This window comes from Mauremys reevesii, linkage group 3 (assembly GCF_016161935.1).
Source record: "Mauremys reevesii isolate NIE-2019 linkage group 3, ASM1616193v1, whole genome shotgun sequence".
NCBI classification, from domain to species: Eukaryota; Metazoa; Chordata; order Testudines; family Geoemydidae; genus Mauremys; species Mauremys reevesii.
The window spans coordinates 201,356,831-201,373,789 of NC_052625.1; the positions used below are offsets into that span (position 1 = coordinate 201,356,831).

A 16,959-nucleotide genomic window follows, 5' to 3' on the forward strand; every position below is an offset into this window, starting at 1 on the left:
ACCCTAAATGGGATCCAGGTGAACAGAACTTCTCTAAGAACACTTACTGTACAGCAAGTCATCTTTCCTCTTCAACGTCTTCCTTCCTTTAGTGCAAGCCCTCTCTAGATCCTGCCACTTAGTATCTCCACATTTATCCCCATCTGCAATGCTAAAACACTAACCCGTTCTCTAATTACTTCTCTCCTTGACTGCTGGGTATCTGCCATAATCCAGTTTCTTTTTCTTCCGTCTCTCTTCCTTTCAGCATAAAGAACACAACAAGCCAAGGTCATCTTCATTTCTTGTGATCTTATCTCCTGTCATACTACTTGAACCTATGCACTAGCTTTCCCTTCAGCCCAAAGATCAAGCCTGTCCACATCCATCTGTTCTCATTATCTCCTGCTCTCCCTCCCTTTCATGCAAACTTCAGTCTTAAATGCTACTTTAGAAGGCCACAAAGTCTTCCTAGATTTTTGGGTTTAAAGGTGCCAGTATGATCATCTAGTCAGACCTATGCATAATGATAGAATTTCACTCAGTGATTCGTGCAGTTAGCCCTCAGTGGTTGTAAGCGGACAAAGGGGTCTGTCAGCGTCAATGGGAGCTGACGATGCCCAGCATCTTGTGAGATTGGGCATTCAATTCAACCGAAAACATTTTGGGGCATGGGTTCTGTCCTTAGTTTTGCACATTCTGCGTACTGCGAAGCGTTGCACATGCTGGCATGCTGTATAAGTATTAGCAGACTCCTACTCTGCACAATACTTTTGAAAATATAAACTTACCTTTCTTCTAGGGTCGATGGGAGAGCCAGCAAGATATATCCCAAATTTCAACACATTCTGGTAGTGGGATGACCCCATCTCATACATCTTTGTCAGGCTCTGCTCAGCAAAACCATTCCAATGATCCAGGTAACAGCTTTCCCAAAGCTAAATCTGCTATGGTAAAAGTTTAGAGTGAAATATTCTATTTGGAACTGCAGGAGAAAAGGGGGTGGAGGTAATCCCTCTGGATGGACAGTTGGAATTTTTTTTTTAAAAGAATATCTATTGAGTTCTACCATTGTGTTCTGTACCGTGCAAACACACACTGAGCATCAGGAAGAACTTGACATTCACTGTCCTGAGTATCTGCCTTAACCGTTGTCTTTCTTTACTTTGCTATGGGGAAACTGCAGCTCTGCAAATCCTGGCTGGTATGCAAAGTGTTCAGTGGTGCCCACTGTTTGTGAAGACACTGTCCTTGCCTCCAGAAGCTTAAATTCTTAAATAACAGACAAAGCAATTCAGACGCATAGTAATATACCATATGTTATGCAAGTAAAATTGCAAAGGCTACAAAGCTACCAATGTATTAGAAAATAACGAAGAAAGTGCAGATTGGGGTGGATATTTTGCATATAGAGCCCAATGTGTAATGGAAGAGTGCAGTGATAAAGTTGTCTGTTTTTATGCATCCGAAGTAGTGAGCTGTAGCCCACAAAAGCTTATGCTGAAATAAATTTGTTAGTCTCTAAGGTGCCACAAGTACTCCTGTTCTTTTTATGTACTGGTTATAACTAGTGTTTCTCAAGGGGGATGAGGGCAGAGTGACAGCAGTAGAGTAAAGGAACAGGTGTGAGCTGGGAGACCTGCATGACCCTGGTTATGTACCGATACAGTCAAGATTACTTAATTCTAATCCATGTTGCTATTTCTAGGGTGTGATTTAGTAATCAAGTAACCTTGTTAAAGTTTTGCACTTGCATAGTGATATTTTATCATCTGTGTTGCTTGTTTCTGGATTTTTAAATTCTACTACTGCAATTCTTAAAGCATTTAGTGTTTCCAAATCCTTGTAGATATATTAAGCCTTGGCATCCTCTGTGAGAGAGGGAGCTCTTACCCATTTTACAGAAGGGCAAACTGAGCCTCAGAGAGTTTGTGACTTGCTCAAGATCACACATTCAGTGGAAGAGCTGGAACTAGGAACAGGAGTCCTGACAGGTCCTTTGTTGTTCTGACCTCTAGTCAACTCCCTCCCTAGGGCTGATTACAACATTAGAAGGTTCATAGATGTTTGTTGTGAAAGAACTGAAGCTGTTGATTACACTTTTTAAAAAAAAACTTTGTTGACAGGACTCAGTAGCCTGGCTGCCTCCTACCTGAATCCAGTAAAATCCTTCGTGCCTCAGATGCCAAAGCTGCTTAAGTCTCTCTTTCCTGCTAGAGATGAGAAAAAGGGCAGGCAGACCTCTCCTCTTGCCCAGCAGGTAAAAAAAAAAAAAATCTCTCTCTCTCTCTCTCTCTCTCTCTCTTGGTGAGCACTGTTATAATGACTTGCTGGCAGAAAGCTGTTTGGTATGTTGCTGCAGGGCAAACCAAGCTTTTAGTCATAGTAAAAGCTTATATGATACATTTCCCCTCCACAGTATCCAGAGATAGTGGAGCTGTTTTAACTTATTGATACTCTCAGCCCACTTGGCTTTTTAAAAGTGCCAAGTACGCTACTAATGTGATTTATGATAATACCACTTGCAGCAACAATAGTAAAATTTATGAAGTGCACTTAGTGTTGTTTGTATATTGCCAAGTGGAAAATGTAATTCTATTTTTAATTCTTGATTTCATTTCCCATCACCCACCCTTTAGCACCTTTTCCCTCTGACTTGTGCAATGTACTTGGAGCAGTAGTTTTTATTTCTATCCCAGTCTGTTCCACAGGCCAGAGATGCAACTCATCTTTTTCATATGCTGTGTAAGTCTCCACCTGTTCCAGATTCAGCCCTTGTGCTCCAGGTAGCAACCAATGCAGTCAAATATCAGAAAACATTATCCTTTACTTTAGATAGAGACAGACTTGTTGAAAATGAGATCTTCAACTTTATAGGCATTATCTTATTTTATATAAATAGCTGGAGTTGTTTTAAAAAAAAAAAAGCCTCTTCATTGTGTGTGACTCATGTAGTATGAGAGACTTTGCAGGAGTGAAAAGAATAGAGTTCCATGTATTTAGTTTAAACAAAAACCTGGAGCCAGGTCTTCAGTTGCTATAAATCAGTGAAGCTCAGTTTGGCCTATGGTCTGTTCGGGTACTTCTATAATGCAAAAAAAATAATCCATGGTAGCGAGATTCAGAGCCCAGATCTACAGATTCAGGCTCATGCTACAGCACTAAAAATAGCTGTGTAGACGTTCCGGCTCAGGTCTGAGACCCACCCTACTTATCGGGATTCAGAATCTGAGTTTCAGCCCAAGCAGGAATGTTTTCATGGCTATTTTAGCACTGTAGCATGAAACCCGCAAGACTGAGTCCATAGACTCAGGTTCTGAGACTCCCTGATGCAGGGTTGGTTTGTTTTGTTTTTCAGTGTATACATACCCTGAAGTTGGAGGGCTTTGTTGTCCTCTCGGATTTGGTGCTTCAGGCTTAAACTCTCAGATAGCTTAGAACTCCAAATTTAGGTTTAGTTTGAAAATATGCATGAACAGGTAGTGAGAGTGTGTGAAAATGTTTTCATGAATTTTGTTTAACTTCCATGAAAAGCTTTTTGTGGTAGGGATTCAAACGTTCCTGAGAAATGGAAAATCAGAAAGTGAAATTAACCACATTCTTCTCTTTGTTCAAGCCAAGAGAAATACAGCAAGGAAGTGAAGAGCATAAATATTCTTTCTGTTTTAACAATCTTAGATGATATAAACACAGATGAGGATGTCTTTAAAAAATAACCTTTTTAATGAGAATGTTCCTTTAAGCAGTCACATTGCATAATCTGTCTTTTCTGCCTAAAATAATGAAAACAAATTAAAAAAATGTAGTTTACTCCCAGTTTTTATCCTAATAATGATGTTTCCACCTGTACGCTACCTTTCATCCAAGAGTGTTGACGTGCTTTACAACAGCCATGGCAAGGAGATAACCATTCTAACCTCAGTTTGTTTACCTGTCTGTAAAATGGGAATATAATAAAACTTAGAGGGCCAAATTTTTAAAAGTATTTTAGGTGCCTAAAAATGTAAATAGGTTCCTATTGAGATTTGTAAAGATGCCTAAGGGCTTGTACGCTCGGGGGCACTCAGGAATGTTAATCTGAGTTAACTAAAGGAGTGAATTTTAAATGGGTTAAACACCCTTAAATCCCTGTGTGGACATTCTCATCCAGAATTAAAGATAAAATAGCTAAATTAAACTAAACTGAATTAAGGTCACTTTAATTCTCAATGAGAGTGTATACACAGTTCAACGAATCCACTTAAAATTCACACCTTTAATTAATTTGGATTAATTTTCGAGCTTGTCCCTGGTTAAACAAGCCTTAAGTGAATTGCCGGAAGTTGCACTGAATCAATGGCAGAGTCAGAATTAGAACTCCAAAGTCCCAATTTCCTAACACCTACTCAAGTTTCTTGTCTGCACTCCCTCCTACAGATCAAGATCAGTTGGTTACATTATTTGTTTGAAGTAGTTTTTTTTAACTATAAAGCCAGCAGTTTAAAGAAGCTTTGCATTTAAATTATAGCATAATAGAAGTGCTCAGATACCCCAGTGATGGGCGCAGCACAGGGACTTGAATGTGAGAAAATATTATTTCTGACTATAAAAATAAATAAAATGCTAATGCATAAATAGGAATGTACAGAGTTTCTAACGTTTGGTTATATTGGAGAGCAACCCAAGGTTTTCCAAGATCATTGGATCAATGTAATAAAATGAAATGATAAAATTAATACAAGCTTAATGCTTTTAGTTTTCTTAATGTAACAAATCAGCTGCATTACAAAGTCAGGTCACCTGCTGTCCATAAGAAACATACGTATATTCTTCATTGCTCTGTCAGTAAATGAACTGAGCTTCCTAATCCCCATTGGGAACCGCAATACATAGAAGAAAAAGCAGTAACTGAAGTAGAGCTATAGAGCTAGCTTCCTCCTGTATTGCACCAACAGATAAATATCAACTGTTGGAGTAAGACTTGTTTTTGAAAACATAAATGATATTGTGACTCGCATGATCTTACTTGCACTTCATTTGTAATGGGCCTGATATGAACATGGTCTCCTGGGTTAAATGCAGGCTGAAGGAATGTAAACCAAAGGCATTAGTGATAAATGTCAGTGTATTGAGCAGGAGGTGCTACAGGGATCAGTGTCAGGTGTTCAGCTGTAAGCCCTTTTTAATCTGGCAGAGGCAAATGGTAAATTTGCTAACTCCTGCAGATGTTACTGAAGTGGGAGGTGTTGCACATTCCACCAAATACTAAAACACAATAAAAAGGATATGGCCAGGGAAGAAAACTATACCGAACCTAGAAAAATACCAGCTGGTGCAGTGGCAGGACAAAACTCTGATGTCCAATGGCAAGGAAGATCATGGAAATGGTGTAATGCCAGCGGTGGTAGCAAATGGCCAACTAGAAAATATTGCTTCCAAAAAAAAAAAAAAGGCAAAGTGAAATTCCGGTGGCACTTGCAAAGGAATTTCATCACTTGAAATGATGCATCTGAAGAAGTGAGGTTTTTTACCCACGAAAGCTTATGCCCAAATAAATCTGTTAGTCTTTAAGGTGCCACAGGACTCCATGTTGTTTTTGTGGATACAGACTAACACGGCTACCCCCGATACATCCCTTAAAAGGGAATTGATGGGCTTCTTTCTGGTACAGAGTGCACCTTGAATATTGCGTGCAGTGAATATTATCAGAAAGCAATCAACAAATTGGAGGGAATTAGAGAAGAGCAACAAAAATGACTAAAATGCTGGAGGGATTGATTTACGAGGGAAGAGTAAAATATCTAAACCAGTTTAGCTTCACTAAAGGAAAAATAAAGGGTAAAGATCTGATATGTCTACAAGCATTTGAATGTAAATAATGAAGAGGGAGACTGGTTGCTTAGGAGAGTTCTGGGGGATATAAATAGAAGATGAGAGATGAAATTAAGCAAAGGGAAACTTCAGAAATTTTTGTTGATACTAATTGAAAAGTGAGATCTATTAGACAATAGAGTCTAATAGATTCTGAAAGGAAGTGGAAGGCCTTATCTCAAAAATACAAATCAGTGTACAGATATTAACAAGAAATTGCTTTCAATTACTTGGACATGTGACAGCTTGCACCTTTGTGACACAATATGCCAAGTCGTGCCTTGATATTTCCTGGACTGGCTAAGGATAGTTTATACTTTTGAGCAGGGGGTTGGACTAGATGACCTCCTGAGGTCCCTTCCAACACTGAGATTCTATGATTCTATGATACCCTGAACAAACACAACCTGAACAAGCTGGTGTCAGTCCCTTATCAAGTATGAGACTCCTAAGGGGTGGAAAGGCCTACAGAATGTTTGTGCAGGTGTTCCATTCATCCAGGTCATCCCAACCATCACCATAGTGACAGCTGCATCTCTGGTAGGTGGGGAGTTCATGTAGGGATCCATACCATTCAGGGTACAGTTACACATCAACCTCCTGGAGGTGAAGGCAGTAAGGAATGCCTGTATCCACTTCCACCCATTAGTCCGCAACAGATCCACAAAAATCATGACGATGTAGTCTGCATGTTCTATATCAGTTGGCAGGGGGAATGAGATACTCCTCTTTGTGCTGAAGCAGTGAGGCTCTGGAATTGGTGTATAGCTAACCACGTCCTAATTTCAGCAGCCTGCTTCCTGGGCATACAAAACACTAAAGCCAATGACCTCAGCAGGCACCTCTTCCAGGACTACGAATGGGAGTTTGACTCCCGGATTCTCAATCACATTTTCATGACTTGGGGAATTCCAAAAGTGGATCTCTTTGCCACAATTACGATCAGGAAGTGCAAACTATTTTGCTTAAAAGGGGGTTTGGGCCCTCACTCACTGGGAGATGCTTTCCTCATTTGTGGATGAGAGGCCTTCTGTATGCATTTCTTCCAGTGGCCCTAAGATTGAAAGTGGTAAACAAGATCAAGCAAGACAAAGCCAAGATCATAGTAATAGTTCAAATGTGGCCCAGACAACCCTAGTACTCTTCCTGGTGTGTCCAGCTATGAGTCTTTCCTCCATTTCTAACCTTCCCACCGCCCCCAAGATACCAGTCAGACTCTCTGTCCCAACCTGGGAATTCTTCACCTCTGGGCTTGTTTAATGAATGGTTCGCAAGAATAGAGATTTCCTGTTCTGCAGAGGTATTGCAGATGTTATTAAATAGTAGGAAAAGATCTATGCATCATACTTACTTGCAGAAATGGAAAAGATTTCACCACTGGTGTGATCAGTGACATCTGTTGTCCGTTCATTCTTCACTTTCTGCTGCCCTTGAGTATCTCCTGGAATTAGTCAGAATTATCTGTGAGTTCTGTCAGGGTTCGCTTGGTGGTTCTCAGTCTTTCATTCCCCAATTGAGGGATTCTCAGTGTTTGCTCATTCACCATGACAAAATTAATTATGGGATTGAGGGCCCTTTATCCTTACATTAGAGAACCCACTCCTGTATGGGATTTAAACTTCATACTCAAATTTTCTTATGAAATCCCCTTTCAAATCTATTCCCTTCTTCATCTAGCCATGAAAATGGCTTTCTTGGTGGCCATCACTTCTGCTCGAAGAGTTGGGGAAATGGGATCTTTATTATTGAATCCTCTCTTTACAGCAGGGGTCGGCAACCTTTCAGAAGTGCTGTGCCGAGTTGTCATTTATTCACTCTAATTTAAGGTTTCATGTGCCAGTCATACATTTAACGTTTTTAGAAGGTCTCTTTCTATAAGTCTATAATATATAACTAAACTATTGTTGTATGTAAAGTAAATAAGTTTTTAAAAACGTTTAAGAAGCTTCATTTAAAATTAAATTAAAATGCAGAGGCCCCCCTGGACTGGTGGCCAGGAGCCGGGCAGTGTGAGTGCCACTGATAATCAGCTCATGTGCCGCCTTTAGCACGCATGCCATAGGTTGCCTACCCCTGCTTTACAGTATCTTTGAAAGGTGGTCTCATCACATTCACATCTTAAACTTCTACCTAAGGTATTGTTTGAATTTCATATCAATCAAGCAGCAAAGAATCCTGTGGCACCTTATAGACTAACAGATGTTTTGCAGCATGAGCTTTCGTGGGTGAATACCCACTTCTTCGGATGCTTGCATCCGAAGAAGTGGGTATTCACTCACGAAAGCTCATGCTGCAAAACATCTGTTAGTCTATAAGGTGCCACAGGATTCTTTGCTGCTTCTACAGAACCAGACTAACACGGCTACCCCTCTGATACATATCAATCAAGTCATCCATCTCCCAGTTTCCTTCCTGAAACTGCACCAGACCAGGGAGGATGCTGCCTTGCATACCCTAGGCATCAGGTGGGTGTTGGCCTTTTATTTGAGCAGAACCGGATCATTAAAAAAAGTCTCCAAGACTGTTTGTGTCAATAGCTGACAGGTCCAAATGTCCACAGTCTCCATGTAGAGACTTGCCAGATGGATTTCAGGGTGTATTATTTCTTCTTATGAATATGCCAGTTTACCGCTTCTTAGAGTATTAGCCCATTCCTTGAGGTCTGTCTCTACCTCGTTCACATTGTTGAGATCTGCAAGGCTGCAACTTGGTCTTCAGTACAGACATTTTCCAAGTGCCACACAGTGGTTCGTTCTTCCTGGTCAGATGCTGTCTTTGGTAATGCGGTCTTCTCTTCAGTATTGGACTTGACTCTGAAGCTCCTTCCTCCTGTTGAGGATACTGCTCTGAAGTCAGTTGAAGTGAAGCACCCTTAGGGACACTACTCAAAGGAGGAGAGGTTACTCATCCTGTGCAATTGGAGTTCTTCAAGATGAGTGTCCCTCCATTTTGTTTTGGAGTTTTCTCTACAGGACTCTTTGGTGGAGAAGGAACTGAGGTCAGTTTGCCTGTACAGCCCTATATGTCCTTAGTGCAGAACACCACGGTGTGTAGGGCATGTGCGCAGGCCAAATGGCCACTACTACCAAAAATCTCCAATCAAAGGTGCCTGGGGTATAAGCATAATTGAAGTGGAGCACCCATCTCAAACTCCAGTTACTGCACAAGGTGAGTACCTCTCCGTCGCCATGACTAAGTAGGCCTCACAGGGTGGGTAAGTGTGTGTTCCCAAAGCTCAACATATTTTCTTTGGATGAAGCCATAATTTGAAAAGCTCTAATACTAATCTACAGCAAAAACAGAAGTTTTTGAGTACTTGTTCTGAAAATTATCAAAAATTATCTTAAGTAGATTCTTATTTCCTCCATATGCTTTTGCTTAAGTAGGCATCTGCCTTAAAGTAAGATACGTTTTTGTATGTGTTCCCTTAGCAAGATGGTCTCTTCCAGTTCCATTTTTTGTTTGTAATCAGTAGCTTTCTGGGTTCCAGAAATGCAAAGACATTACAGTGAAGCTGGTGGCAGCTGACAAAATTGCAGTCTTTGACCTTCTGATGCAAGTTTAGTAACTAATCTGGAGAATAATGAACCGCAATTAATGAAATCTGCTCTCGTATTCAAGTGTGTTTCTCAGACAGCACATAAAATAATTGAAAGAACTTCCTGCTCTCTAATTAGTTAGATTGAATTAATTTGGCATAATAGGATTCTTCATGTAACTAGCAGATCAGCTTCCGATGAAGCTGTTTATATACCTAAAAGATTGGCTGCTGATGAACCTGTTTATATACTTTTAAGTTAGAAAATACACATTCTCTCTGACTAATCTGGTGCCTTTAAATTAATTGCCAGTATTTTGTAAATTAAAAAGCAGCTATATTCTTTAACCATTTGTGATTATTTGACTCTCTCTTTACTTTCCATTGTTCATTCTTAAAACAAGTTAGTGATGCCACATGCAGAATTTATGGCTTTTTCCAGTCTTATTGTTGATGGGGAGAATTAATTATTTTAAACTCCATATGTGTGGAGGAGGGAAGGGGTGGGGGTTGCATCTTTCTAGTTTCTAGCTATATATATGCTTAATTATATTATGTGCATGCAGTTGAAGCTTTATTTCTTTATTAGCGTATTGTTGATTCCATAGTCTGAACAAGACAGATTTATTCTTCATGTTGTGACTGTTTTGGTCTCTCTGAACTGCTCATGTAATGGCATTTTGTGTGTTGATACTTACAATGTGTATATCAAAGTGCAGTCCATACCTTTTATCATTGCAGTAGCAAAAGCAGACTCCTCAGACCAGTGTGAACTTATTCAATGGTTTTTAAATATTTATGAAGACTCATTTCTTGCTCTCTCTAGATACTAATATGAGGGGGGCCATAGAAGTATCTGAGTGCCTAGGTGAATAGATTTTGTTAGCATATTGCTGAAATAAACTTATTTTTGTGTCAGAAGCATCTCTTGTCTGAGTTTCTGTATTCTAATGTCATAATTCATTGCTGTCTGGTTGTGTTCCAGAAATGCAGCGATATGGCACAGGAGAGGAGGGCAGCTAACAAAATTGTTGTCTTTGACCTTCTGACACAGGTTTAGTAACTAATCTAGAAAATAATGAACCGCAATTAATGAAACCCACCCAGAGAGGCTTTCTCTGGCATACATACAATTATTTATGTAGTGCCATAGATGTGCATGATGCTTAGCATGATTAAAAGGAATTCTGTCCCCTAATCAAATATAAATAATTTGACATCATAGAATCCTTTTTTAAACATATGTCTGAAAGGGTTTTTTCACGGTTTCTAATAATAATTTGTGTGCTTTAATCAGCACGGCTCAACAGATCCTTCATGGCCAACTGAGCTAATATGCATCTAATTCTTGTTGACTGAGTTGTTAAGGCTTCAGTTTCTTGCCTAATTCAGCTTCCCATATCATCCTTTTAAATACAATTTTAATTAGAATGATTATGTAAAGCTAATTTTTAAAGCAAACTAGTAAAACTCAAAAAATCTGAAACTTTTAAAAATCCTGTTACAAATTACCCTTTTAATCTTTCTGCTTGGAATTGGGAATGAAATAAATTAATTGCACAAGAAACAATGTATATTTAATTTAGCACTAAATACATGTGTGTAGCTCATGAAAGTAAATCTTAGGTCCTCAAACTGACTAATTTACATGTAATGAAATTATTATTGCATGTTATACCCGAGTAAAGAATTTTGCAGTAGCTTTTTTGAAATGGCTGTGTGAATGTAGTACTGTCAGACTGACAATCCTTGCAGCTGAAGTCCATCCCCATCTTCAGAGAAGATGCAGCATAGGCAACAGCAATGGAAACTCCCTGATTAATGCCCTGTTAGTGTGCTTTAACCATGACCTCAAGGGCCAACCTCTAAATTAGAGGGTAATTCTAGGATCTCTGGCCCAATCATTCCTTGCCCTCTCTTCTGATACAGTGAGTAGGCAAACAAGTGCCTATTATGGTGGAAGGTTTTGTGATATGATCACCTGCCTGCTGGGATCTGGTGTTCTCAGTCCAACTCACTTCACGTAGGTCTACAAACCTTGCAGAATGAAGCCCCAGATTAATAGTAAGATCTGGAGCACTCAAGCCTCAGTCCAGCAAAGCACATAAGTATGTGTTTAACAGGTCTACTTGAGTGCTTAAAGTTAACTTCAGTGGGGCTAATCACATGCTTAAAACTAAGCATTTTAGGATTTAATCCAGTGATCTAGAGTTGAAAGGTTTCAGAGTAGCAGCCGTGTTAGTCTGTATCCGCAAAAAGAACAGGAGTATTTGTGGCACCTTAGAGACTAACAAATTTATTTGAGCATAAGCTTATTTATGCTCAAATAAATTTGTTAGTCTCTAAGGTGCCACAAGTACTCCTGTTCTTTTTTCTAGAGTTGAAAAGCTCTGTTTCTCATTACCAGTCCCCAAAGCCATCCTATCTCCTTTCAAACAACTTTTTAAAGAAGTGACTTAATATTTCTTTTTATCATTGTAAATCTCTTAATTGTTAGAATTCATCTGATATTTAAATGTATGAACTAGAGAACTGTTTAATAGGACATATATAGTAGATTTTTCTAGGTCACAATATAGTGATTGGCTACCCAGCTGTGAAGTCTTTAAATGTCCTATTATTTATTTTTATTTATTATTTATATTTTTAACATTAATAACTCTCTTTTTATAAAATCTAAACCAAATTGTGTTTCGCAACTCTTATTGTGAACCTATTACCAAACTGGGTGCTTCGACATTCTCTTTCGGTCCAGGTTTGTCAATTCATTGCAGATCATATGCCAGAAATTATCTCTCTGGGAGGCCTGAATGAATAGACCAAGGACCAAATTCTGCCTCTCAGATGTATGTGCAGCCACTTTTTACTTCAGTGGGAACTATGCTCATGCATTTGAATACAGAATGTGGCGCTGGATGCAGAACCCTATATTTCATCCATGTGTGTCTTTTCACAAACACAAGTTGTTATAACAAATTGCATTAATACTTATTTCCCCCAACTAACTTGACTACAGTTCATAACAAATATTTGTTTTAATACCTTTACTACCCGACAAGAGTAAAAAGCATCTTGCCTATCTGTTTCCTGTCAACAGCAAAGTTGGTTAAGTGCCACTTTTTATAATTGCTTTTTTGTTCCATACTTCTTTTAACGTTGTCTGGCAAAGGTATCTTAAGAGTTTTTGTGTGTGTCATGCTTTCAGGAGGAGAATGGTATTTTAGCAGTTGATGAGGAATGATTAAAGTATAACCCTTTTATTTCTTTTGTTGTTTGATATCAACAAGGCTTTTACATTTTATGGGTTTACATGCTGTAAGACTGAAGGTTTTTGATAAAATACAGGAAAGTGTGGGGTTTTCTGTTTTTTTGTTTTTTGTTTTTGTTTTTTTTTTTGAAGGCCAGGTGAATAATGCTAAAAATAAAGGAACTGGGAAATATCAAAATAAGAAAACTATTTAAGATCATTGTGATCACTTCTATAACATTTTTTGTCTATAGACCTCAAAGCACTTTCCAAAAGAGGATATTATAACATCTGTATTTTACAGATGGGGAAACTGAGGCAGAGGTTGTGACACATGGGGTCACTGCCAGAGTAGAGAACAGACTGCCTGTCTGTTGGAACACGCTGCCTCTCCAAGACCCTAAATCGCTAGCAGTACTTGTGTAGATTTATAATTATAACTCCCAGTGGTAAGCCCTATGCTCTAGTAAATACTTCAAAGGTTGAGCCAGGAATGAGGAGGGAAAAATGATGCCATTCTCCCTAGCTGCTCCTGCTTGAGATGCCACTCACAGTAGATTGTAAGGAGTAGAGATGTTAAATATGATTACTAATCTTCTGGTGGGTTCCCCAGATTTGGCTTCCCCCTCAGAGAGGTTCAGATGCAGACAGTCTCCAGCAGAAGGAGGAGCAGTTGCCATTAAAGCCAGGGAGGGGGCTACCTGGCCTCTCACCAATCAGACCAGGCCCTGCTGTTGTGGAGGAGACCGAGCTTGGTTGGGGGAGAGGAGGGTTAGGTGCCCTGCTGGGGTCTTCCGGATTGGGTCCTCCTTGGTGAGGCTCAGATGACTTCCTGGGCTTTACTCCTTGGCGTTTTAGTTCCAGGGATCAGGTTGGTGGGTGGAGAGGAGAGACTCTCCTAAATGTCACCTTATTTATGACACCAAAATGAGCCATTGCTCACCATAAAAAGTGCAGATCTTATGCATAATTTAAAGATAGTCCCTTTCCTTTTTAATATGCCTTGATCAGAAGTGAAACACTTAACAATGATAACAATTAAATAATCATTACTTCATAGAGATGAATGGGAGTAGTTCTCACTTCTTCGAGTGATGATCCCTATTGTATTTCACTGAGGGTTTACATATGCACACCATGCGTTCAGAGCTGGAGATTTTTCAAGCAGTAGTCTCCACTGGTCCACTCATGTGCCCTTGCCTTACCTCATGGTTTTGTCCAAAGTGATAAAGGGTGGGACAGACCAACCACGTCACCAGTTCCTTCTCACCGCCTCATGGTCCGGATCCAAACTACCACTGTCCTCTTGTGTATCAAACACCTTTTAAAAAGAGTTTAGTTGTACAGTATATAGCCTTAGTAGTCCTATGCTGTTTTACTGTGTTAGTAGTTATTTGGAGTAGAATTAGGACTTTGGGGGAATCTGTTTCCGGGTAAACATCCAACACACATACACATGGTTACTGGACTATGCTGAAGACCCTAGGCTTTAAAATCTGTACCTCCTTCCCGTGTTCCCCTTTGGTCAGCGATAAACATCAATGCTGTTTGGGAGAAGCCCACATTTCATCCTGGTGAAGTATCTGCCGGTCCTTCCCTAGCCATACCTGAGAAGAGCAGGCTTTCTGCTTCAAGAAGCATCTCATGGAAGTCACCATAAGACCTCATTTGGATCGAGGCTGGGACTCCCCTGTACATCACCTAATATAGCCAGGATTAATGCTGCTGGCTATGGAGACTGAGTCTGTCTCTGTCAGTACCACCGCTATGGACCCCATGTCGGGGCCTAGTCTGGAGGTAAGGAAGCATGCACATAAACATGGCAGTAAGTCTTCCTCCAAACCAAAGAAATTGGATGGTTTTTCCACAAGCACCAGCCACGGGGAAGCAGCGCACTCAGAGATGCATAAACATGACAAGAATCTGCACAAACCAGCAGATCTGTTCGTACCAAGCCCAACACACCGTCAATGTCGGCCCCCTTTAAGGTATGGGATCCGCCCACTCTGGGAAATTCCACCACTCTGGTGCCAGTTCCCACTATAGAAAGAGTACCATTAAGGCCAGGGAAATCAGGAAGGGCTCCAGAGCCCCAGGAACTGTTTGCTGTGGGAGAGCCAAGATTTCCATGCCTTCTGCTACCATTCACCTCTAGGGAGGCCAGATCTCCCACCCAGGACATGCCACAGTGAAGACACCCTTCACCACATCCTCCAATGGTCTACATTGGGGTGGCCAAACTTTTTGCCCCGAGGGCCACATCTGGGTAGGGAAGTTGTATGGTGGGCCATGAATGCTTAAGAAATTGGGAGGTGGGGTTCAGGTGGGGGTGTGGGCTCTGGGGTGGGGCCAGAAATGAGGAGTTCAGGGTGCAGGAGAGGGCTCCAGGATGGGGCAGGAGGGTAGGGTGAGGGCTCTGGCTGGGGGGGTAGGCTCTGGGGTGGGGCTGGATATGAGGGGTTGGGGGTGCAGGAGGGAGCTCCAGTCTGGGACCAAGGGGTTTGGAGAGTGGGAGGGGGATCAGGGCTGGGCACGGGGTTGAGGCACAGGAGGGGTCGGGGTGCAGGCTCCGGGGGTGCTTACCTCAAGCAGCTCCTGGAAGCAGCAGCATGTCCCCCCTCGGGCTCCTACGTGGAGGCGCAGCCAGGCGGCTCTGCGCACTGTGCTATCCCTGAAGCTCCCATTGCCCTTGGTTCCCAGCCAATGGGAGCTGCGGCGGCGGCGCTTGGGGCAGGGGCAGCGTGCAGAGCCCCCTGGCTGCCCATATGTGTAGGAGCCGGAGGAAGGACATGCTGCTGCTTCCAGGAGCCGCACAGAGTCATGGCACGCACAGAGTGGGGCAAACCTCGACCCCGTTCCCTGGCTGGAGCGCTGGAGCGGGTGCTCGAGGGCCAGATTAAAACATCAGAAGGGTCAGATGCAGCTCCCGGGCCATAGTTTGCCCACCCCTGGTCTACATGCTTCCTCTGGCTTCAATAGTACTGTTGATGGAACCAGTGTCCGAATTTTCCTATTCGGGATTCAGATGAAGTGCAGGGGCTGCCCATCCCTTACTGCCACTATGAGTACCCGAAGAGGCCATCCACATCGTGGCAATATCCTCCACTCCAACCACAGAGGGAACCACTGGTTCCCTATGCCCTGGGGCCCACCGCAGCACCTTCCAAATCTGTCATGCTGGCCCCTTTTCTGGACTCTGGCCCCAATACTCACCCGTTCTGTGAGGGAGACTCTTCCTCTCTCCCTGTCTAGAGCACCCTCAAGTAGACGCTCCGAGCCAATCATGGAGGAGGAACCACTGAATCCGGTTCCAGAAGCACAGCTGGAGCAGGACTGTTTTTTGTCGTCCTCACCAGATGCTGCAGAGACTTCGTCTAACCTCTCACCCCGGATGACTTTCAGCAATTCCAAGATCTCCTGCGAAGGGTGGGAGGTGAACTTCACCTCCCCCTGGAGGAGGTACAAGACACAAAACATCAACTCCTGCACATCCTTCACTCATCAGTACCAGCTTGCTCTGCCAGTCAACAATGCCATCCTCCAACCAGCTCAAACAATTTGGCATACTCTGGCCACATGTGCACCTACCCCCAAGGGGGCAGAAAAGAAATACTATGTACCAGCTAAGGGGTCTGAGTTTCTTTTTTCACTCCACACCCCAATTCCCTTGTGATACAGGCTGTGACGGAGCGGTCCAAACAGCAGCTCCCACACTCCACTCCAGTGGATTAGACCTTCTGGGATACAAATCTTCTCCTCAGCTAGCCTCCAGTTCAGGATTTCGAATGATCAAGCATTGCTTGCCATAGACAACTTTCTGAACTACAGCAAACTGGAGGACTTTGCTGAAGAACTACCTCAACAAGATGGGGTCCAGTTCCAGTCAATCTTGAAGGAAGGCATACTGGTGGCAAGGACAGTGTTTCAATCAGTTATAGACAAAGCAGACACTTCCTCGTGCTCGATGGCTACGAGCATTGTCATGCGGAGGGAATCGTGGCTTCATTCCTCTGGTTTGCCCAGGAGGTACAAAATACCATTGAGGACCTCCCTTTTGATGAATTCCATCTTTTTAATCAGAAAACGGATGATTCTCTCCACACCCTCAAGGATTCAAGAGCCACAGTTTCTTCACTGGGTATATACACACCTGCACCCAAGCGTAAATTCTATCACCCACCATCCACACAGCAGTACAGGACTTCCCAGCTTTTCCATCAAAGGCCTCACGAACCACCACACAAGCACCAGAAGACCCAATGATATCGCCCTCCAGGTGTGCCTTCACAGCCTTCCTCATCACACACATGCATGTGGTTTACGGCTCTCGATATGCAGAACACCT

The 16,959-nt window shown here is 42.0% G+C and overlaps 1 protein-coding gene across 4 annotated transcripts in view; it reads left to right on the forward strand.

Moving 5' to 3' along the window:
• KIF13B (kinesin family member 13B) overlaps positions 1-16,959 on the forward strand; it is a 200,953-nt gene that overhangs the window by 171,499 nt on the left and 12,495 nt on the right. For 3 of the 4 annotated variants that reach the window (XM_039530153.1, XM_039530150.1, XM_039530152.1), the window contains 3 exons: positions 782-899; positions 2,106-2,239; positions 10,353-10,421. In XM_039530153.1, the coding sequence (XP_039386087.1) occupies positions 782-899; positions 2,106-2,239; positions 10,353-10,421 (321 nt within the window). The remainder of the gene's footprint in view (positions 1-781; positions 900-2,105; positions 2,240-10,352; positions 10,422-16,959) is intronic. The other variant, XM_039530151.1, reaches the window with a different exon arrangement.